We start from the raw sequence: 23877 nt of genomic DNA on the forward strand, positions 1-23877 counted from the left end.
TTTGGAGGAATCAGAGAAGATAATAGAACCTCTGAAAATTCCTCAAGAAGAGGAGAAACCTCCAAAACCCGAGCTCAAACCATTACCACCATCCCTGAAATATGCATTTCTGGGAGAAGGTGACACCTTTCCTGTAATTATAAGTTCTACCTTAGAACCACAGGAAGAGGAAGCACTAATTCAAGTGCTAAGGACACACAAGACAGCTTTTGGGTGGTCCATCAGTGATCTTAAGGGCATTAGCCCAGCCAGATGCATGCACAAGATCTTGCTGGAGGATGACGCCAAGCCAGTGGTTCAGCCAAAGGCGGCTAAATCCAGCTATGAAAGAAGTGGTGCAGAAGGAGGTCACTAAATTACTAGAGGCTGGGATTATTTATCCTATTTCTGACAGCCCCTGGGTGAGCCCTGTTCAAGTTGTCCCTAAGAAAGGTGGCATGACAGTGGTTCATAATGAAAAAAATGAACTGGTCCCTACAAGGACAGTTACAGGGTGGCGTATGTGCATTGACTATAGAAGGCTCAATACAGCCACCAGAAAGGATCATTTTCCTTTACCATTCATAGACCAGATGCTAGAAAGACTAGCAGGTCATGAATACTACTGCTTCCTGGATGGATATTCAGGTTATAATCAAATTGTAGTAGATCCCCAAGATCAGGAGAAAACGGCATTCACATGCCCATCTGGAGTATTTGCATACAGAAGGATGCCATTCGGCCTGTGCAATGCACCTGCAACCTTTCAAAGGTGCATGCTCTCAATTTTCTCTGATATGGTGGAAAAATTCCTGGAAGTCTTCATGGATGACTTTTCAGTATTTGGAGACTCATTCAACTCCTGCCTTAACCATTTAGCACTTGTTCTGAAAAGATGCCAAGAGACTAACCTGGTTTTGAACTGGGAAAAATGTCATTTTATGGTGACTGAAGGAATTGTCCTTGGGCACAAAATTTCGAACAAGGGAATAGAGGTGGACCAAGCTAAGGTAGAAGTAATTGAAAAATTACCACCACCTGCTAATGTTAAGGCAATCAGAAGCTTTCTGGGGCATGCAGGATTCTATAGGAGGTTTATAAAGGATTTTTCAAAAATCGCCAAACCTCTGAGTAACCTGCTAGCTGCAGACACGCCATTTATCTTTGATAAAGAGTGTCTGCAGGCATTTGAGACTCTGAAAGCTAAATTGGTTACAGCACCAATCATCTCTGCACCAGACTGGACATTACCATTTGAACTGATGTGTGATGCCAGTGACCATGCCATTGGTGCAGTGTTGGGACAAAGGCATGACAAGCTTCTGCATGTCATTTACTATGCCAGCCGTGTGTTAAATGATGCACAGAAGAATTACACAACCACAGAAAAAGAGCTACTTGCAGTGGTTTACGCCATTGACAAATTCAGATCCTACTTAGTAGGATCAAAAGTGATTGTGTACACTGATCATGCTGCTCTGAAATATCTACTCACAAAGCAGGATTCAAAACCCAGACTCATCAGATGGGTGTTGCTTCTGCAAGAGTTTGATATAGAAATAAGAGACAAAAAAGGGACAGAAAATCAAGTAGCAGATCACCTGTCCCGAATAGAACCAGTGAAAGGGGCATCCCCTCCTCTCACTGAGATCTCTGAAACCTTTCCGGATGAGCAACTGTTTGCCATCCAGGAAGTGCCATGGTTTGCAGACATTGCAAACTATAAGGCAGTGAGATTTATACCCAAGGAGTACAGTAGGATGCAATCAAAGAAATTAATCACAGATGCAAAGTACTATCTTTGGGATGAACCATATCTCTTCAAGAGGTGTGCAGACGGAGTAATCCGTAGATGTGTGCCTAAAGAAGAAGCACAGAAGATCCTTTGGCACTGCCATGGATCACAGTACGGAGGACATTTTGGAAGTGAGCGAACAGCCACAAGAGTCCTCCAAAGTGGCTTCTACTGGCCTACTCTCTATAAAGATTCCCGAGCATTTGTGCTTAATTGTGACAGTTGCCAAAGATAAGGCAACCTACCTCACAGTTATGCCATGCCTCAACAAGGAATCTTGGAGATTGAATTGTTTGATGTATGGGGCATTGACTTCATGGGACCTTTCCCACCATCATACTCAAACACTTATATTCTGGTGGCAGTGGATTATGTATCCAAATGGGTGGAGGCTATTGCAACACCCACTAATGACACTAAAATAGTGTTAAAATTCCTCCAGAAACATATTTTCAGCAGATTTGGTATCCCTAGAGTATTAATCAGTGATGGGGGCACTCATTTCTGCAATAAACAGCTTTACTCTGCTCTGGTACGTTATGGAGTTAACCACAGGGTAGCTACTCCATATCACCCACAGACTAATGGGCAAGCTGAAGTCTCAAATAGAGAACTCAAAAGAATCCTGGAACGGACTGTAATTAACCGTAGAAAGGACTGGGCAAGAAGCTTGGATGATGCTCTGTGGGCATACAGAACAGCATTTAAGACCCCTATAGGGACCTCTCCATACCAGCTTGTGTATGGAAAGGCATGTCACTTGCCAGTGGAACTGGAACACAAGGCCTACTGGGCAACCAGATTCCTAAACCTTGATGCCAAGTTGGCTGGAGAAAAACGATTGCTCCAGTTAAATGAGCTAGAGGAATTTAGACTCAATGCTTTTGAGGATGCGAAAATTTACAAGGAGAAAGTAAAAAGGTGGCATGATAAGAAATTGTCATCCAGAGTCTTTAAACCAGGGCAGAAAGTTCTGCTATTCAACTCTAGGCTCAAATTATTCCCTGGGAAATTAAAATCCCGGTGGAGAGGTCCATATGTAATCACAAATGTATCACCATATGGATACATAGAACTTCAGGATAGTGACTCTAACAAAAAGTTCATTGTTAATGGACAAATAGTTAAACACTATCTTGAAGATAATTTCGAGCAAGAATGCTCAAGACTGAGACTACATTGAAGATCAGTGACAGTCCAGCTAATGACATTAAAGAAGCGCTTGCTGGGAGGCAACCCAGCCATTTACAAAGTTTATTTACTAATTAAATAAATTTTCTTTTTTTTTACAGGTTTGAGTCCAAGTATCTTCAAAGGTGAATTAGCAATTGGTTGAAGTCACAGAGTTACAGGGAAATTTGGAAGCTCACTGGCGTGAAAAAGCCAGTAAGGAATGCTTTGGGCGTTAAACGCCCAAAAGAAGCACCCACTGGGCGTTTAACGCCAGTAAGGGTAGCCTTCTGGGCGTTAAACGCCAGAAAGGAGCATCTTCTGGGCGTTAAACGCCAGAAAGATGCACCTTCTGGGCGTTTAACGCCAGTCTGCTAGCATCCTGGGCGTTCAGAAAAACGCCCAGTGATGAAGGACTTCCTGGCGTTCAACGCCAGAAAGAAGCACCAAATGGGCGTTGAACGCCCAGGAGAAGCAACATGTGGGCGTTAAACGCCCAAAACATGCACCATGTGGGCGTTTAACGCCAGGATGGTGGGAGGAGGTACAATTTCGTTTTTCTTTATAATTTTTCAAAATTTTTATGTTTCAATTCATGATTTCTTGCATAAACATATTTTAAATTATCACTTTCAATTCCAAAAGTTTTTATCCTAATTTCTAAAATCCCTTTTTCAAAAATATTAAATATATCTTAATCCATAAAGCCAAATGGCTTTCCAATTCAATCCATCATCTTTTCAAATTTGTTTTCAACACATCAATTATCTTTTAAAATCTTTTTCAAAATTAAATTTCAAATCTATCTTTTAAATTATAATTCATATCTTTTTCTTTTCAAAGTTATATCTTTTTCTGATCATATCTTCTATCTTATCTCTTTCTTATTTTTTTGGAAAATTTCCCACCCCCCTCCCTATATATTGTGTTCGGCGCCCCCCTCACCATCACCATTCCACAATTGCTCTCCTTCTATCCCTCTTCTTTCTTCTCTTTTGCTTGAGGACAAGCAAAGCTCTAAGTTTGGTGTGTTTTATCCGTGATCACAAAAACATACCCACTTAAGATCATGGCTCCTAAAGGGAAACAACCCAACCCAAGAGGCAAGAAAGAAAGCACTCCAAAGCCACTTTGGAATCAAGGGAAGTTCTTAACTAAAGAACATTCAGACCATTACTACAAGATAATGAGTCACAGATCCGTGATCCCGGAAGTCAGATTTGATCTGAAAGAAGATGAATATCCGGAGATCCAAGAGCAAATTCGAAACAGGAATTGGGAAATTCTGGCCAATCCTGAAACGAAAGTGGGAAGGAACATGGTTCAGGAATTTTATGCTAATCTATGGCAGACAGAAAGGCAAAGAATCATTGGAGCTGCTCTCTTTGACCATAAGACTGTAGTCAGAGGAAAGATCATTCATACCAACTCTGATAAGATCAGGAGATATTTAAGCTTCCTCAACTGAAAGATGACCCAGACTCTTTTAACAGGAGAATGATGAGGGTCAATAAAGGGCTGGACAAGGTTCTGGAGGACATATGCATCCCTGGAGCCAAGTGGACTACCAGCACTACTGGCATCCCAGTTCAACTCAAAAGGGAAGATCTGAAACCAGTAGCCAGAGGTTGGCTGGATTTTGTAGGGCGTTCCATATTGCCCACCAGCAACCGTTCTGAAGTCACTATTAAAAGAGCAATAATGATTCACTGCATCATGTTGGGAAAAGAAGTGGAAGTCCATCAGCTGATCTCCTGTGAGCTATATAAAATAGCAAACAGGAATTCTAAGGACGCCAAATTGGCTTATCCAAGCCTAATTTCTATGCTTTGCAAAGATGCTGGAGTAAAGATGGGAATAACTGAATATATCCTAATTGAAAAGCCCATTACTGGAATATCAATGATCAGACAACAGCAGCAAGAGGATTCAGCCAAGAGGAGAGCACAAGAAGTCCTCCCAGAACTGCCCCAATTCGAATATTGGGAACAGCTTGAGGCTTCTATTTCCAGATTGCAAGAAGCTATGGATCAAATAAAGGAAGAACAGAATAATCAAGGTAGCATGATTTGCAAACTGCTCAAAGAACAGGAGGAGCAAGGGCGTGATCTAAGGGAGCTGAAGCGCCAAAAATTAATCCTTGAACAACACCCCACAGATTAGAGGAACATCTACTCCTCAAAACAACAGGTTGCTGAGTTCCTATTTTTGCTTTAGCTTAGTGATAGTATTATTATAGAAATTCACCTTAGGAGATATTTAGTAGTAATTAGTATGTCTATTTTGATTTTATTTCCAATTAAGCTATAATTTATTTTTCTCATCATCAATAGGCATGAATAAAGTAGTAGATTTTCTTTTAGAATAAAGAAGTAATTTATATTTTTCGAGTTCTTAATAATAAAAAGTATAATTAATTATATGTGGTGGCAATACTTTTTGTTCTCTGAATGAATGCTTGAACAGTGCATAATATGTACTTTGAATTTGATGAATATTGGCTCCTGAAAGGATGAGGAACACGAAAAATATTATTGATGATCTGAAAAATCATGAAATTGATTCTTGAAGCAAGAAAAAGCAGTTCAAAAAAAAAAATATTCACAAGCCATGAGCACTAGGCAAGAGTAAAAAGGATCCAAGGCTTTGAGCATCAATGGATAGGAGGGCCCAAGGAAATAAAATCCAGGCCTAAGCGGCTAAAACAAGCTGTCCCTAACCATGTGCTTGTGGCATGCAGGTTCAAGTTACAAGCTTGAGACTGAGTGGTTAAAGTCGTGATCCAAAGCAAAAGAGTGTGCTTAAGAGCTCTGGACACCACTAACTGGGGACTCTAGCAAAGCTGAGTCACAATCTGAAAAGGTTCACCCAGTTATGTGTCTGTGGCATTTATGTATCCGGTGGTAATACTGGAAAACAAAGTGCTTAGGGCCACAGCCAAGACTCATAAAATAACTGTGTTCAAGAATCAACATACTACACTAGGAGAGTCAATAATACTATCTGAATTCTGAGTTCCTAAGGATGCCAATCATTCTGAAATTTAAAAGATACAGGGAGATGCCAAAACTGTTCAGGAACAAAAAGCTACAAGCCCCGCTCATCTAATAAGAATCTGAGCTTCATTTAAAACTCTAAAATATTATTACTTCTTAAATTTCTGTTAAGAACCTATTTTATTCATCTAGTTGCTTGAGGACAAGCAACAGTTTAAGTTTGGTGTTGTGATGAGCGGATATTTTATACGCTTTTTGGGGGTAATTTCATGTAGATTTTAGCATGTTTCAGTTAGTTTTTAGTAGGATAATATTAGTTTTTAGGCAAAAATCATATTTCTGGACTTTACTATGAGTTTGTGTGTTTTTCTGTGATTTCAGGTATTTTCTGGCTGAAATTGAGGGAGCTGAGCAAAAATCTGACTTAGGCTGAAAAAGGACTGCTGATGCTGTTGGATCCTGACCTCCCTGTACTCGAAATGGATTTTCTGGAGCTACAGGAGTCCAATTGGCGCGCTCTCAACGGTGTTGGAAAGTAGACATCCAGGGCTTTCCAGCAATATATAATAGTCCATACTTTGCGCAAGGATAGACGACGTAACTTGGCGTTAAATGCCAAGTTCATGCTGCTGTCTGGAGTTAAACGCCAGAAAAACGTCATGATCCGGAGTTGAACGCCCAAAACACGTCATAACCTGGAGTTTAACGCCAAGAAAGGCCTTTACACGTGGAAAGCTTTAGTCTCAGCCCCAGCACACACCAAGTGGGCCCCAGAAGTGGATTTCTGCACCAATTATCTTAGTTTATTCATTTTCTGTAAACCTAGGTTACTAGTTTACTATTTAAACAACTTTTACAGACATTTCTTGTACCTCATGACATTTTCAGATCTGAATTACATACTTTGTGACGGCATGAGTCTCTAAACTCCATTGTTGGGGGTGAGGAGCTCTGCAGCGTCTCGATGATTTAATACAATTCCTTTGTTTTCCATTCAAACACGCTTGTTCTTATCTAAGATGTTTATTCGCGCTTAATTGTGAAGAAGGTGATGATCCGTGACACTCATCACCTTCCTCAATCCATGAACGTGTGCCTGACAACCACCTCCGTTCTACATCAGACTGAATGAATATCTCTTAGATTCCCCAACAGAATCTTCGTGGTATAAGCTGGATTGATGGCGGCATTCATGAGAATCCGGAAAGTCTAAACCTTGTCTGTGGTATTCCGAGTAGGATTCCGGGATTGAATGACTGTGACGTGCTTCAAACTCCTGAGGGCTGGGCGTTAGTGACAGACGCAAAAGAATCAATGGATTCTATTCCAACCTGATTGAGAACCGACAGATGATTAGCCGTGCTGTGACAGAGCATAGGAACGTTTTCACTGAGAGGATGGGAAGTAGCCACTGACAACGGTGACACCCTACATAGAGCTTGCCATGGAAGGAACTTGCGTGTGAGAAGAGGATTTCAAGGAAGAGTTGAAGTTCTAAGGACAAAGCATCTCCAAAACTCCAACATATTCCCCATTACTGCACAACAAGTAACGCTGTTATTCTCCATTATTTTAACTTACAATTTTAAGTAGTTTGTAGTTTGGCTTTTTACAAATAAATCCAAATAACTTCATTAGCCTCCTGACTAAGATTAATAAAATAACATTGATTGCTTCAAGCCAATAATCTCCGTGGGATCGACCCTTACTCACGTAAGGTATTACTTGGACGACCCAGTGCACTTGCTGGTTAGTTGTGCGAATCATAAATTCGTGCACCAATGTACTAAATACACCAACGGTGAATTGTTGTGGGCATACAAGCCTTGATAGCCCTTTGCATAGATGTACATTGATCAGTGAGAATCCCTTTCGGAGTATTTCCTCCCATGCAATGAAGCTAACATTGAAATAACCATTTGAATGATTCAATATCTTTATTTTTCATCAAAGCGCATCTAAGAAGTGTTGACTGACCGTGGTGATTCACCCCGACAAAAGAACCACAAACTAGATTATACCTGAAACAAATTACCACAAAACAGGATTAAAATCAACAAAATGCACCCAAATAATGATCCTATGCACCCAAAAACTGTCAATATACACCTCTACAACAGATTCATAAAACAACATAAATTCAGCATCATAAACCAGAATACCATGTTACCTGCTTGTATTGTAGGTGGTGTCCAATAAAATAACATCTCCGGAATACTCACAGGTAGCTCTCCTCCTTGCATCTGCCAGAAAAGCAAGCTTAATGGACTGATCATCCTTGAGTTCGAGCTCAAAAAAGAAATTCTGATTCTTTTCTTTCATTCTTAATAAGTATTTCTCGAATTCTTTTGCATCCTCTTGTTCCAAAACATTCCGCACTTCTCTAGTGATGTAATTCCTCATATCTTTTTCGATAAAATTTAACTCGCGGTGACCCCCGGCTGCTGCAACAAATGATTAGAAAGTTTTGCTAGGTCTGCTACCGGCTTTCTCGTTATTCTCTATCGTACGACGCACGGACATACTTAGTTCCCTGTGTTGTTTGAGCATCTGTGCTTGATCTGGACAACAAGGATGTGAATGATGGAACACGACCTTCGAAATGATCCAAATACCAACAACCTTCAATACGTGTATATAAATTCTTGTAGGACAATTTAAACCAGCTAAGGGATTTGTCTTCTCGATCAGAAATATTTTCAATTAGCATTTTTCTTCTCTAGTATATGTAATCAATTGATTCTTAATTTCGTTTTTCTTCTTATTTGTGCACCAAACTCTTGTAGAAAAACCTGTAACCTTTGAATAATCCTTGTAGAATTTTGCAGCATCTTTAAAGGTGTTAAAAATCATCCCAACCTTGGGGACAAACTGGTCATCAACAGCACAAAAGGTCTGCAAAAGTACACTCAAAATACACTATATTAAAACAAAAACTAAAACAATTCAACTAAAATAATAAGACAAATCACTCTCCATCGGATGAAAATTAATAAACTGTAAATCACCCAAATTTTTCTTAAACGCATCCAATTGTTACTGATCTACACATGAATGTCTGATATAAAATGGACAAAATTATTTTAATTCTAATGAGAACTAGTGCATTAGATTCAATTCAAATAAGAAAGAACAAACAGCAAATATCACAGTCATGATTCACAGATTATTCAGCTACACAATCAAAAAACTACTAATCGGATTTAAATTCAGATTCAATTACTAAATAAAACTAAATCACACATCAGGAACTTCATTGGATCAGTTTCAAAATCTACTTCGCTATGGTTCAGCTGAGAATCTGAAGTTGATTCATCCATTATCTTCAAAAGTAATTTCACAGCTTGATGTAAAAAAATAATGGATAAACGCAAAACGAAACGAAAAGTCTGAAGCATGTAAGGCAGAGAGAAACGCACGTAAAACACGAAAGAGAAGGCACAGAGAAACACTCGAAAGAGATCGAAGAGAGAAGGCAAGGAAACGTAAAAGAAATTCAAAAAATGAAACGAAATCTTTTTAAAAAAGGAAGTTATATATTCGCATGTTGATTGATTAAAGACTTGTAAGACTTGTATAGAAAAAAGACTTGTACGTAGAGATTTTCTTAAAATTAAATCATACTTATTTTGACATTTTTTTCCAACTTATTCTTTCCAATAATTAAAGTTCATGAAGACATTTTTTTTATAAAACTAAATATGGATATCATATTATTGACTATTAATTAAATCACTAATTGGATCTTAATTCATGCACAATAATTACCTATCATAAAACCACAACACGAATATTACTCACCTGAAATCATGGATTTAAGGTGGACAAAAACACTAATTGAGTCTTAATTAGTGGTGTGAGAGTTAGTGACATTAAATTGAATAAAAACAATAATCAAATATTGATTGATGGGAATTTTTTAAACAGTATTTCACTATTCATTATTACAGCAATTAAAGAGAATCAAAAGGAACTCAAATGATAATCAAAACAATCATAGGTATTAAAAAGAATATCTAAATAAATATTTATTATTTATGGTCTATCTTAATTACATGGATTTGGATTTTTATTTGGTGCAATTGTTTAAAGAAAAGTACAAAAGATTATAAATGATACTTTTTGATGAAGAAAAAGAGAATTTTTCTAATATTATAGAAAAAAAGCTGAAAGAAAAAATGGACAACAGCTACTTCTTAATCAACTAGGTAAACAATAATTATATAATTTTGTGATTTGTTTTTTGTTTCTGCAGATTTCTTAGATGAATTTCATTTATTTGCTTGTTAAGGTTTTTTCGTTATTTTTTCTTCATGAAGACTTGCATGATACCGAATTACTAAATTCAGTGACAAACCCAAAAAATTTTAGGAGTGAGGCAGAAATATATATACTAAAATAAATTTTGTTAAATATTATTAATTATATAAAAATATAAAAATTATAAAGAGTTAGTTAAGACTTTCATTTTTAAAATACTATTCATTATATATAATTTATAAAAAATATTTTTTATTTCTAAAACTTAAACTTAAAATATTTTAATTAATTATCTTATTATCCTAACTAATTTTTTATACAAATTTAATAATAAAATACTGAATTAATTGATACACTAGTATTTATAATTTGAAACTAAAATTATATATAAATACTAGAAAAATTAAATCTCTATATGAGGAGTATGTTTATATAAAATAATAGAAAAATAATTCACAATTTTTTCTTTCTTTCTTTTTAAAATAATTAAATTTGTTATATATTTTTTAATTTAATTTTGATATAATGTTAGATGAAAGATTTTATGCATCTGTTTAATTATGTATTGTAATTAAAATATTTTTTTTATTATTTCTAAAAATAAAAAATATATTCTACATTAGTAAATTAATCAATTTATTTTAAAATTTTATATGCAATATAGGTACATATAATAGAACAAAAGATAAAAAATAAGTTAAAAGAATGAATAAATCGAGAATAAAATAAAATATATAAAGTCACGAAAAAAATAAAACATTGGATTAATACCTAAACTATAATTGTTTGAATTAAAATTTGCAATTGAAAATATCAAAAAGAGAAACAATGAAATTGGAAGATACATAGAGTCATGGAGAGCTATATAAAAAAAATAAAAAATTTAAAATTTACTTTTTGATGATGAGAAGATGACCACTAGACAAAAAATAGAAAAAGAAGGTTGAAAATATAAAAATAAGAAGAGAGTTTAAGGGAATAAAGAAGTGACGACACAAGAATTAAATTTGATTAAGTTAGATAATATTTAAAATGATAGAAAAATAAAAAAAAAGTGAATTTAGAACTTTAGTTAATTGAGTTTAGTTTATTTGTAATGGGGTCATTTAAAATTTGAAGTGAGGTACATTATATATAACTATATTTTAAAAAAAAATTTAAAAACACCATGGGGGCAAGTGCCCCTCATTGATGTTTCTGGGTCCGTCCCTTACTAAATTAGTATTTTATTTTTTCACTTAGACTATAATATTACTATTATCGTGTTATTGGATTCTTGTATTTCACCAATGTTATGAAAATCGGACCGGATCGGCCAATCGAACCAATTCAACCAAAAATAACGTGAAAAATGGTCCGATCTTCCTTTTAAAACCGTTATTCTCAAAACTGCTGAAAAATTGTTGAACCAGTCCGTAATCGATCGATTGGACCGGACCAAAAACCAACCGATTCTTAAGAAACGACGTTATTTTCTTTTTTTTTAAAAAATTAAAAAACCCCAACCCCACCTCATGCGAGTCCCTCACCCGCATACTCCCCCACCCCTACACACACCAAACACCCACACACTCAAGCCCTAAAGTTTCCCAAATGGCCAAACCTAAAATCCAGCTTCGTCAATGGAATTGTTGTCACTGTCCGTGGTTGTCGGCGTTTCCACGGCCTCCTCTTTCCCGTGTCCCAAATCCATACGGCCAGACCTTCTTTTCTAGGCTTTCTAGCTCGGCACGTTGTCCTGTCTTCGTCGGTGACTTCACTGTTCAAGGCTTCCAGCTGTTGCGCCGTCATGCCGCCGTTGTCGTCTTGCTGTCAATGGAAGGTTAGTGAATTTATTTTTGATGTTGAGCTGTTTCAGTGTTATGAATTTGATTTTGAATGTGTGATGAGTGATTTGTAATTTTTGAAACTGAAATCAATTAATTTGTAATCAGTGTTTTGAATTTGAAATTTGTGATAAGTGATTTGTTATGCTGCATTGCTGTTGTTGGTATTTAATTTGTTATTGAAATAGTTACTGATTTGTTGAAATAGTTACTTATTTATTTAATTTCTGAATGCTCGGTTCTTCTTCTTACTTTTAATTTCTGAAATTTTTGTTTAAATTTTCTTGTAATGTTTTGTATGTTTGTTGCTGTTTTGTAATTGCTGGTTGCTGGGTGCAGGTTTAGTGTCATCACTGATTTAGAATATTTTGTAATGTACAATGTTTGTTGCTGTTTTGTAGTTGTTGTTTTGTAATTGAGGGTTGCAGGTTTAGTGTGATTATTGGTTAATGTTTTGTAATGTTTGGTGCTGAAGGCTGATTGTTGAGTTCAGATATAGTTGTTTATTTTGACTTGGGTAAAGAGACTTATGGTCATTTTTTTCTGCCTTGTACCAATTCAGATGATTATTTTAAGAGGATGAGCACTTATTTATGTTTTTTGAGAAACTATTTTATGTTTGTTATAAGTACTTAGTTTTACTATAAAAGCTTAGTTTCACCAAATGGTCTTCAAAGCAACTCATCCAAAATGCTGCTGCACAAACCCAAGCTATTGTCTCTTAGGTAGCGTTTGTTTTGAGGTATTGAGACAGAGACTAAAATTCAGTATCATGTTTGTTGGTTCAGAGACTGGTACTAAAATTTCTGTTTCTGTCCCCAAAATTTCAGTATTTCAGTACCTCCAAAAAGTGAGGATACAAGGGACTAAAATTTTTAAAAATAGAGACTGAAATTTTAATAACATTTTATACCTAAAATACCTTCATTTCAATTAATTAATTCTAATTTTATCCTTTGTATGAATTAAATTATAATTTTATTCTTGTTTTAATTTCTGTCTCCTATTTTGCACCAAACAGAATACTGAGATTGATTTTCAATCTCTGTCTCTTAGTCTCTATCTCTCAGTCTCAATCTTTTCGTCTCTGTCTCTCCACCATACGTTACCTTAAAGCCTGCATGCTCCTTCATTTGGTGAAGCCTTTCTAGCACTAGTCCATTGCCAACTTTGTTATTAATAATGTTATCAAATTTGTTTATCCAAGTACTATGTTTATTTTTTTTAGTTAGATTTATAATAATTCATTTGATATTCTTTTTATTCTTGTCAGATATTTTTTTTAATATTTTGTATACTGATGAGAAATTGTACTTGCTTAGTATCATGCTTTCATCTGGCAATTTTGTATTTACTATAAAAAAGAAAATCCTAAAAGAGTAATTTACCGCTCCATTGAAAAAACTTCATACTATTCTATACCCTCAATTTAATACTTGCATATTTATAATTTATTTATTATTTTATTCTAAAATAATTTTTTTGATTGAACTGGTTGAATTAATAAACTAATAAATCAATGACTAAAACGATTTGACTGGTTCAATTCTCAGAACCTTCGATTTCACAGACACATTTTTAGACTTAGAGAATAAGGTTAGGGATTTTGTAACAGCATAGATAGATAGCACTTAGAGGATAAGAGTAGAAACATTTGCAATTAATGCATACTTTATCATCACTCCGAATTTTTAGTTTTTTTTTTTAATATATTCTTTATCAATCATTATAAAGAAATGCTTTGCTAATGGTTAAGAAATCAAAAGTGAAATAATTTTATAAATAATGAAAATTTAAAGATTTTTATTAATTATTGCAATAAATATTAAATAAAACAAATTTGATAAAATAATCAGTAATTAAAAAAATGAAATGAGATAATTTTAGACTCTTTTAGACTAATTTTATTGCCTTCTAAATATTTTAGAAAATGTAAATACAAATCAAACACGTCCAATATATGCACTCATAAAAGTAAAGATAAAATCAATTACATTATTCAACCTTATGTAAATCCACAATTTTCTTTCCAATATTATCTCCTTTGAAAATTCCTACAAAGGCTCAAGGGATGCTCTCTACACCCAATGAGATGTCTTCAATCACTTTCAACTTGCCACTTCTTAGATATCCTGATGTTTGTGCCAGAAAATCTGAATAGGTATTCAAAAAGTCATCAGCCAATAATCCTCTTATGGTGATTCTCTTTATAACATTCAACATGTTTAGTGATGCTCTGTTCTTTGCAGCATTGTATTAAGATATTACCCACAAATAGTTATTCTACCAAATGCATTCATATTAGCAATTGCAGCCTCTAACATCTCACCCCCCAATATTGTCAAAATATACGTCAATTCCGTTAGGAAAGTACCTAAACAAAAAACAACATTAACAGGGGAAAAGATTGAACTATTATTATTTTCTTCATTTTAAAATAGGTATTCATTTTATTAAAAGTACTATCACAATCAAGTTCTTCAATGGGGAGAAGTATTTGATTTTGATGGACCATAGTTGTAACTGTAACACCCTACTACACAGAATTTTACGTTTAAGTCGTAGAACAGAAGTAGTATAGTGTTATGGACCTCTAAACAGTAAAATATATACATAATAGAGGAAAAAGATAATATATTAGGAGTCTTGAAAAACGAGTAAAACAAAATTACAAAATAAAAAGTACAACGCTCAAGGAATAGGATTACTTGCGTGCTAAGAAACCTAAAAGGTATTGATAAAAACAAACCAAGAGAAAGGAAAACTAAGAAAATAGCATAACTAACACCTGACTCAGCCTGCGAAGCTAAGACTGGCTGGAGGATATATATATATATATATACACATACATAGGTATCCCAAAATACATTAAAATACCAAAATAAGCTCTTATCTCTTCCTCAACCTCTATGAGGAGCAGCATACACAAGTTACTTGGAGAGTAAGCCAAACACATATATACATATATATAAATAGAAACCCAAAATACACCCAGGAACTACTTCGCTTCAAAGATCCAGACGCCTAGCGAGGAGCCTCTCGACCTGCATCTGAAAACAACAACACAGTATGGGATGAGAACCGGAGGTTTTCAGCATGATAAAGGCACCACGCGTATAATAAATAAGGTCCTGAGAATGCCAGAGGCAATCCTAGAACTCCGTCATTCAGTTATCCAACTTAATTACTAAACAGAAGCCATAAATAGGGGTAGGTAACCTAAATCTGCCTAAACTCACTCAATTTCAAACCTAACATAACACCAAACCATTTCTCCCTTTCCTCCATCCATCCGTTATCCATAAATCAGCAGAGACAAGTAACCAAACAAGTTCAGGTAGAAGTAATGAGCAGATATTGCAAGTAGCAAGTATAACAGGTAGCAGAAGGTATATATCAATTAGGCAAACCCAGGAAATTCATAGCAATCAAAACAAACAAATGCATATGATGCATGCCTGTCCTGTAGTTGATGAGGCTCATCTGTCGATTATCCAGCCAACCCGACAAGTTCGAAAACCTTAGACTGTCCCCCGTCGCGCATCCCCAAGAGCCTATGCATAGATTTCACATTCAAACATCAAGTAATCGCTCAATGGGGGCTATCCATACTCGGAAATTTATACGTGCCCGGTCACCCTTACGATGTAGGGTCAATAGAGTGTTGAGATTCAACCTGGAACATGTGGTGGCAAGCCACGGTTCTTACTCAGGAAAACTCGTATCTTAGATATCATTATTCATAAGCCATTTCATTTTCATTATCAATACTTCATCAATTATCAAGCCTTGGCATTAACCTTCTTTAGTATTCTTATCTTCTTCATAAAATCCATCATTTACCTCTTACTTCACCCTCAAGTTATCTTATTTTTCCTAGCTTCATTAACCTCTTGCACTATCTGCTAATTACTTGTGCGTGAACTTGTTTGGTTGCTTGTCTCTGCTGATTTATGGATAACGGAGGGATGGAGGAAAGTGAGAAATGGTTTGGTGTTATGTTAGGTTTGAAATTGAGTATGTTTAGGCAGATTTAGATTACCTACCCCTATTTATGGCTTCTGTTTACTAATTAAGTTGGATAACTGAATGACGGAGTTCTAGGATTGCCTCTGGCATTCCCAGAACCTTATTTATTATACACGTGGCACCTATACCATGCTGAGAACCTCCAGTTCTCATCCCATACTGTGTTGTTGTTTTCAGATGCAGGTTGAGAGGCTCCTCGCTAGGCGTCTGGATCTTTGAAGCAAAGTAGTTTCTGGGTGTATTTTGGGTTTCTGTTTATATATATGTATATATGTGTTTGGCTTACTCTCCAAGTAACTTATGTATGCTGCTCCTCATAGAGGTTGAGGGAGAGATAGGAGCTTATTTTGGTATTTTGATGTATTTCTGTTTATGTATGTATATATATATATATCCTCCTGCTAGCCTTAGTTTCGCAGGCTGAGTCAGGAGTTAGTTATGCTATTTTCTTGGCTTTCCTTTCTCTTGGTTTGTCTTTATCAATACCTTTTAGGTTTCTTAGCACGCAAGTAATCCTATTCCTTGAGTGTTGCACTTTTTATTTTGCAATTTTGTTTTACCCGTCTTTCAAGGCTCCTAGTATACTATCTTTTTCCTCTATTATGTATATATTTTACTGTTTAGAGGTTCGTAACACCACACTACCTTTGTTCTACGACTTAAGCGTAAAACTCTGTTTAGTAGGGTGTTAGATTATGATATCAAAGCAGTTCGTTCCTATAGAGCCTGAGGATAGACTGATTGTGCTTCTGTGCATTCTCTGTGTAGTGTTTATGTGCTATTAGGATATCTAACTGATATATGTGGCATAAACGTTCATGAGCATGCATTTAGGACTCAAAGCACTAAACTTGCGATATTGAGACTGATCAACTTGATATCACTTGTTTGGTGTGTATAGGGACCAGATGTCTGCACGCGGACGCGGACGCGGCTGAGGTAGAGGTAGAATAGGCAATGTTATGCCTGAAGCGCAGGGAATACTCCTAACCCAGTAGACTTCATGGCTGCTTTAGGCAATATGGCAGTAGCAATGCAAGCGACAGCTGAAACCTTGGGAAATCAGATTAATAATGGAAACAATGGCAATAATGGTGATAATAGTCCAATGTCGCCTTCTTCCTTCCTGAAGGTTTACCCTCCGACCTTTAGAGGGACCTTGAATCCTTCTGATGCTGATAATTTGATACAGGCTATTGAGCGAGCATTACAGGCTCAGCAGGTTCCCGATAAACAGTGGGTTGAGTTTGGAACCTACCAGTTGCATGGTGAAGTTCAGCACTGGTGGCAGGACATGAGGCGCATTCTATAGCCTGACGGGGTTGTGATCTCTTGGGAGTTGTTCGAGAGGAATTCTATAAGAAATATTTCCCCACTTCAGTTAGAAATGCCAAAGAACTCGATCTGCTTCAGCTTAAACAGGGCCAGATGACTATTACTAAGTACACCACTAAATTTGAGGAATTGTGCCGCTTCTCACGCATCTGTCAAAGACCTCCTAAGGACTTTGCTGAGTGGAAGTGTATAAAGTATGAAGGAGGCCTTAGGAGTGGCATTCAAAGCTTTGTGGCACCTATGGAGATTCGAGTGTTCTCTGAAGTGGTGAATAAGAGTGGGGTGTTACAGTAACTGTTATTCTCACCTCTTTGGTTCGGATATGTTTGAAAATTTTTTGTTTTTATTTTTTATTCAAAATTATTTTCTTATTAGTGAAATTTCGTTGATTATATATGATACGGATCAATGAAATAGGTATTAGTAAACAAATCTATAAAAACATAGTTAAGTAAAAATAGAACTAACGCCAATTAATTATAAATTTATAATTGATCCTAATCATGAAAAACTAAACATGCCCTTTTAAAAAATATAAGAAATTAGTTTTTACAAATTCAAAGGGTTAAATCATAATTTTTGAAAGGTTAAAATTTTTAATTTTAAGTGGAGATGCTATGAATATTTCATAACTTTTAAAGAAAAAATATTCACTTTAGACTATTTCATAACTATTGACAAATTTCTATAGTAAAGACTAAAAGTAAAATTACTTAAAAAAAAATTATGAGAATGATGCCCAAACAAACCCTATATCATACCTCTTAAAAGTAGTATTTAGATTTGTTTCCTCTTTGTAGTTGAATACATTGTCAAACCCTAGCTTTTCTTTCAGCAATGTCACCTATAACAAATTACACATGGATTAGGCTTCCAATTTAAACCGAAGCTTTGATGTGTTACTAAAATAGAAAATAAGTTATGCTCCTAATTACCCTTCTTAAATAGCATTCTCTCCGTTATTAGATATGAAAGAAGTTTTAGCTTTGAATATATATATATATATATATATTTCAAGACATTGAGTACTTCCTTTGTACTTCATTTATGTTAAAATAGTAATAATAAAATTATTGGGAACAAAATAATGATAAATGTTAAAGAAATAATCTTCTCTTGGCTCCCAGCAGAGCCAACAACATAGCAACCTAAGAGCTTTGCATATTATCCAACCAAAGTTCCAACACTTCCAGAAACTGCCGAGACAAACACTTTTTCTCCCTTTTGGGGTTTGCAAATTTCAATAAACCCCCATAGGCAGATAGCCCACTAAATCCTGCATTAATAAAATCCAAAATAATATATATATATTATTCCTCAAACATCTTTATATACATCTTAACATTAACTACTAGCTAATTAGTTAAGTATGTCTAACAATTATAGGAGTTACACATCGTTACAAGTAATAATGAAATCTACAAACATGTTATTATTGTGCATTTTTTTTTGTCAGAAGTAAAACTATAAGCTAAATACTCCCATGATAACATTTTCACGTAAAAATAACATTGTCATTAAATGATTTGATATATTTGATTAAATATGTTTAATTAACTATCTACAGATTCACAATATCATTTTTATATAAAGATGTTATCACGTAAATATTCCCCAAACTATAAACCGTCGCTACCACCCTTCCAACCTACTACCCCAATTCGATGCACCCTGATTTCTGGAGATATGTTATTTTAATAGTGTAGGAATTCATTCTTTAAAATCATCAAGTCAACCACAAACAAATGACAACACAACCTTCCAATTATTTAGTTATTTATTTGGCCAACACAAATTTAAATATAACTTGAGTTAAAGAGTAAAGACATTATAATAAAAAAAACTATTTATTACCTTGACCTTCTCTTAACTAAAAATGTACGAGATCATCTTCATAAATCTAGCACAAGGTACTTGACTACCTTCTTCCTATAACAAATCATGCCTACCTTGAAACATGTAACAAAAAAATATGTAAATTATCTTGTGTTCCATCCTGTTACTGTCGAGGTATAGCGACTCCTTCTACTTAGCAATTATATTCGAACTGGAGAGGTATACGTCGGCTGAAGATGAACACTGCGGTAGGAGCACCTGCGAAAAGCACTCCGACACTCAAGTAAGAGAACAAGAATATATGGGAGTAAAAAAAGTAAATGAGAATGAGTTTTGTAACCTGCTTTATTGAGTTGGGTTCGCCTGTTTATATAGACAGATGATGCATGGCGTTCCGAGATTCTCTTCCATTTGTTGATAAGAGTAGAGACGTTGGCAACGTCTATCTGAGTTCGGTTTGACTTTTCCGTATCTTTGGGTGTATCCGAATTATATGGTCAGTTATGGTTTCAGCTGAGCTTAGCGGTACACGTCATAGCCCCAAGCTTGTTTACTATCTTTTGGAGGCAGCAGGCAAGCTTTTGTTTTTGTATTTTTCCCGCGTGTCATTTTTGTGATTTTTGTTTATTATTGTAGACTTGGGCCTTTTGTGGACTGTGATGTGTTGGAAACCCGTTGACCACCTTTGAATTCTGTTTGAAGTGGTACTGTCGTCTTGGTGATTCGTGTCGCAATCAATGCACTCTCTTGCCGTTTTGGTTTTCGATGTTGGTGGGAGGCTGTTACTTATATTACCCACGATACTTAGTGGGCTTGCAATAATATTTGGTCTGTTTTGGAACTGTCGTTCAGTTTTCTTTTGTATTCTTCTTCCAAGTATGACTTCCAAAGGTTAGCTTTCTTCCCTTGTCTTTTATTTTTTGTTTCTTGTTTTCTGTAAATGGCGAGAGAGAAAGAGAAAGTAAAGTCTGTGGAGGAGAGAAAGGATAACCCATATCATTAGGTGCATGACGACGTTAAGACCCGTTCTTCTTCATATGTTGATGTTGATTCGGTTCGTGAGCTTCAGGGTTTGAAGGTAGTTAAGGAGGGTTCTGGAGTGAAGGTTGAGTTTCTTTGGTGTTCTGGTGAGGATAGGGTTTATGAAAGAAGGGGGGACTGGTAGTACTTTTATTTTTACACTCCTTGTCTTACTGAACTTCGTGTTACGTTTCCCTTTTCTTCGTTCGAATGTGGTGTCCTTACCTAATTGAACTGTGCTCCCTCACAATTACACCCTAACTCCTGGACTTTTTTGCGTGCATTTCAGTGCTTGATGGATTTTCTATCTATTCCTTGTTCCCTTCCCGTTTTCTTTTCTCTTTTTCAATCGAAAGGAGTTCGGAAAGGGTTGTAGGTTTGTTTAAGTAGTTTCCCTGGCCGTTCTCTGTTCTTGTTGTATAAACCTTCATTCAAAAATTTTAAGCCGATGTATGTAAAGTGTGTTCGGTGGAATCGGAGTACCCTTTTTACTTGGATGATGAGCTTGTGGAGAAATTTTCTTTATATTGGTGTTCGGAACCCATTCAAATTCTTGAAGCTAATGAACGCAGCGAGAAAGAGGAGTTGTTGTTGGACTTTCTGGTTGAGAGTTTTGCTGGTGGGGAATGTTTGTCAATTAGTGATATGCTCGGTTTCTATGATTCTGGTGACAGTGGGGGTATGAGGAATTATATAGGTATTATTTGGTTGTCTTACCTTTGTTTTTCATTTTTTTTCTTTATATGATATTTTGTGTTTTTGCAGGCAGGCGTGTACCTCTTCTTGATCCTTCTCGGTTTCAGTCTTTTTTGAAGAAGAAAAATGAACATGGTGTTGGTGGCTCTGGGATCTTGAAGAAAGGAGGTGGGGAAGCTACGCAGTCCACTGCTCAGCCTACGTCGTCTTTTAAGAGGAAAAGGGATGAGACGGATCAATCTCTGGAAGTCATTTCTGAGGGTGATCATGATTTGATTGGTAGTGTTAGGTCAGTGTTTGAACGTCAGAAGAGACTTTGTGGGTTTGTTCCTGGAACAAATCCTCATTCCTTGTGGAGCGACCAATTCCATATCGCCGAGCTCTCGGATAGGGTTTCTCAATATCCGGGCGACATGTTGATGACTCGTCGCATTGGCATGGAGGGCCTGGGAAAATTTGTTCAGGTTGGTTTTATCTTCCCCTGGGTTCCTTGATCTCTCTTTATGTTTCTTTTATGCTTATATTATGTTATTTTCGCAGATTGTTGCTTCTCGGTTGATGTGTTTTGGCCGCACGACCGAGCTTATTGGTGCTGAACAGCAAGAGACGGTGAACAAGATTTCTAAGTTAGAGAAATCTTATAAGGCGAGGATTGATGAGTTGGAAAAATCGCTAAAAGAAAAAGATGATGCAGTGGTTAGTGCTGTAGCCAGGGCGAAGGAATCCGAGGATGAGGTGGCTCTGTTGAGGGATCAAGTTCGGTTGCAGCAGGTTGATATTAAGGAAAGTGATGTCTCAAATGGGAAGTTAATTACAAGGGTTCATGAATTAGAGGAGTTGGGAATGGAAATGTTCTCCTCTGGTTTTGATCGAGCTGTTAGCCAGATTTCTTTCTTGGCTCCTGACTTTGACTGTGATCGTCTGGATGTGACTAAGATCATAGTTGATGGAAAGATGATTGTGGATGGCACTGTAGAGGAACATGATGAAAATGCTCTTTCTTGATTTGTTTTATGTTCGGTTCGGATAGGGTAACTTGTTCCCTATTTGTTTGACTATTTTATTTTGTTTGACCGAGCTTTGGTCAGTATGACTGCCTCTTTTTGTTTGTTTTTATTGTAATCTTTGGACAACATTTGAATTTTCCGAGGTTAGGTTAGGTTGACGATATGAGTTTTGGTAGTATATGCCTTATTATTTATTGTTTTTGTTAGAACTTTGGATTTGTTCGCAAAAAATCAATCACGTTTGTTTGTGTGTTTGGCGTCCGGCCTCATTAAAACCCTTCTTAGGTAAAAACCCCAGACAAGGGAAAAAAGCTCTAAGGGAAAAAAGAGTACCTTCATCCGCTGTTTGTACAAGTCATGATCTGTACATTTTTAATGAAGAAACATTCTAATTCCCCGATAGTGGGTTGCCTTGTAGTGTTTGATGTTGATAGGCCCCCATTCCGAGTACTTTCGTTACCCTGAATGGTCCCTCCCAGTTTGCGACAAGCTTGCCATGCGAAGGAGGCCGTCTCGCTTCTTCTGTTCGTCTGAGGACTAGGTCGCCCTCACTAAATGTTCTGGGAGTGACCTTCTTGTTGTGTTTTCTCTCCGCCAATTGTTTCCTGGCTCTTTGTCTAATTGCCGTAATGTTTCTTTCCTCCTCGACGAGATCAAGCTCGTCCTTCCTCATGTTTATGTTATGCTGTTCATCATATAGCTCGGTTCTTAAGGTGGGCACTCCGACCTCCACAGGAATTAGTGCTTTCAATCCATGTACTAGTTTGAAGGGTGTTTTACCTGTGGTGGTATGTATTGTTGTGTTATACCTCCATAATATTTCCGGGATCAGCTCTGTCCATTCTCCTTTTGCATTTTGAGCTTTTTCTTCATTTCCTACAATATAATTTGGTTAGCAGCCTCGGCCTGCCCATTAGTTTGTGGGTGTTCGACCGAGCTAAAATAATGCTGTATATTGAAGCTTTTTAGAAATGACCCGAGCTTGTTATCTGTGAATTGCCTACCATTATCTGATATGATTTCCCTTGGTATTCCAAACCGGCATATTATGTTTTTCCAAATAAAAGATCGTACCTTTTCGACTGTTATTCTTGCTAGCGGATGTGCTTCTATCCATTTTGAAAAATAATCTATTGATACTAGGAGAAATTTTACCTGGCCTGGTGCTATAGGGAATGGGCCGAGAATATCGAGGCCCTATCTGTTGAAGGGCCAGCTTACCTCAATGCTGTGTAATATCTCGGCAGGCTTTGTAGTGTTGGTGGCATACTTCTGACATTTGTCACATGTTTTGACCTTCGTTATACAATCCCTTTTTATGGTCGGCCAATAATATCCTATTCGGACAATCTTGGCTGCGAGAGCTTGTCCCCCGATGTGGTTTCCACATACGCCTTCATGAACTTCGTCCATCACCAAGTTGGCCTCATCTTTGTTTAGGCATTTTAGTAATGGTTGTGAGAGTCCACGCCTGTATAGTTCTCCTGCGATACTTGTGTAGAGACTTGCTCTTCGCTTGAAGTGTTGCGGGTTGAGCTCGTCTTTGGGTATGATACCTGCGTTGATGTACTCAAGAAAAGGTGTTCTCCAGTCTTGGAGGCGGTTAATACTTGCTATAGATAATAGTTTGATGCTAGGTTTTGTAAGTGTAAGCATTGATAATGTTGATATTTGTGTATCTGCCCTAGTGGATGCAAGTTTGGATAATATGTCTGCTCTGAGATTCTTTTCTCTATGTACATGTAGAATAATAAATGTGCTAAATTTTGAAATGAGATCCTTTGCTACGAGCCAATATTGTTCGAGCAAGGGATCTTTTACCTGAAATTTTTCTCGAATTTGTTGCACTAGGAGAGAGTCACAATGTGCCGTCAGGCTTTGTACTTGGAGGTTTAGGGGTGAGCTTGAGTCCTGCTATAAGTGCTTCG

The 23877-nt window shown here is 36.4% G+C and overlaps 1 protein-coding gene across 1 annotated transcript; it reads right to left on the reverse strand.

The window, feature by feature from the left end:
- Nucleotides 1-23146: 23146 nt before the first annotated feature.
- On the reverse strand, nucleotides 23147-23605 carry LOC140175089 (uncharacterized). Its single transcript, XM_072202003.1, has one exon. The coding sequence runs from the start codon at nucleotides 23603-23605 to the stop codon at nucleotides 23147-23149; it is 459 nt and encodes a 152-aa protein (XP_072058104.1).
- Nucleotides 23606-23877: the final 272 nt, after the last annotated feature.

This window comes from Arachis hypogaea, chromosome 9 (assembly GCF_003086295.3).
Source record: "Arachis hypogaea cultivar Tifrunner chromosome 9, arahy.Tifrunner.gnm2.J5K5, whole genome shotgun sequence".
NCBI lineage: Eukaryota > Viridiplantae > Streptophyta > Magnoliopsida > Fabales > Fabaceae > Arachis > Arachis hypogaea.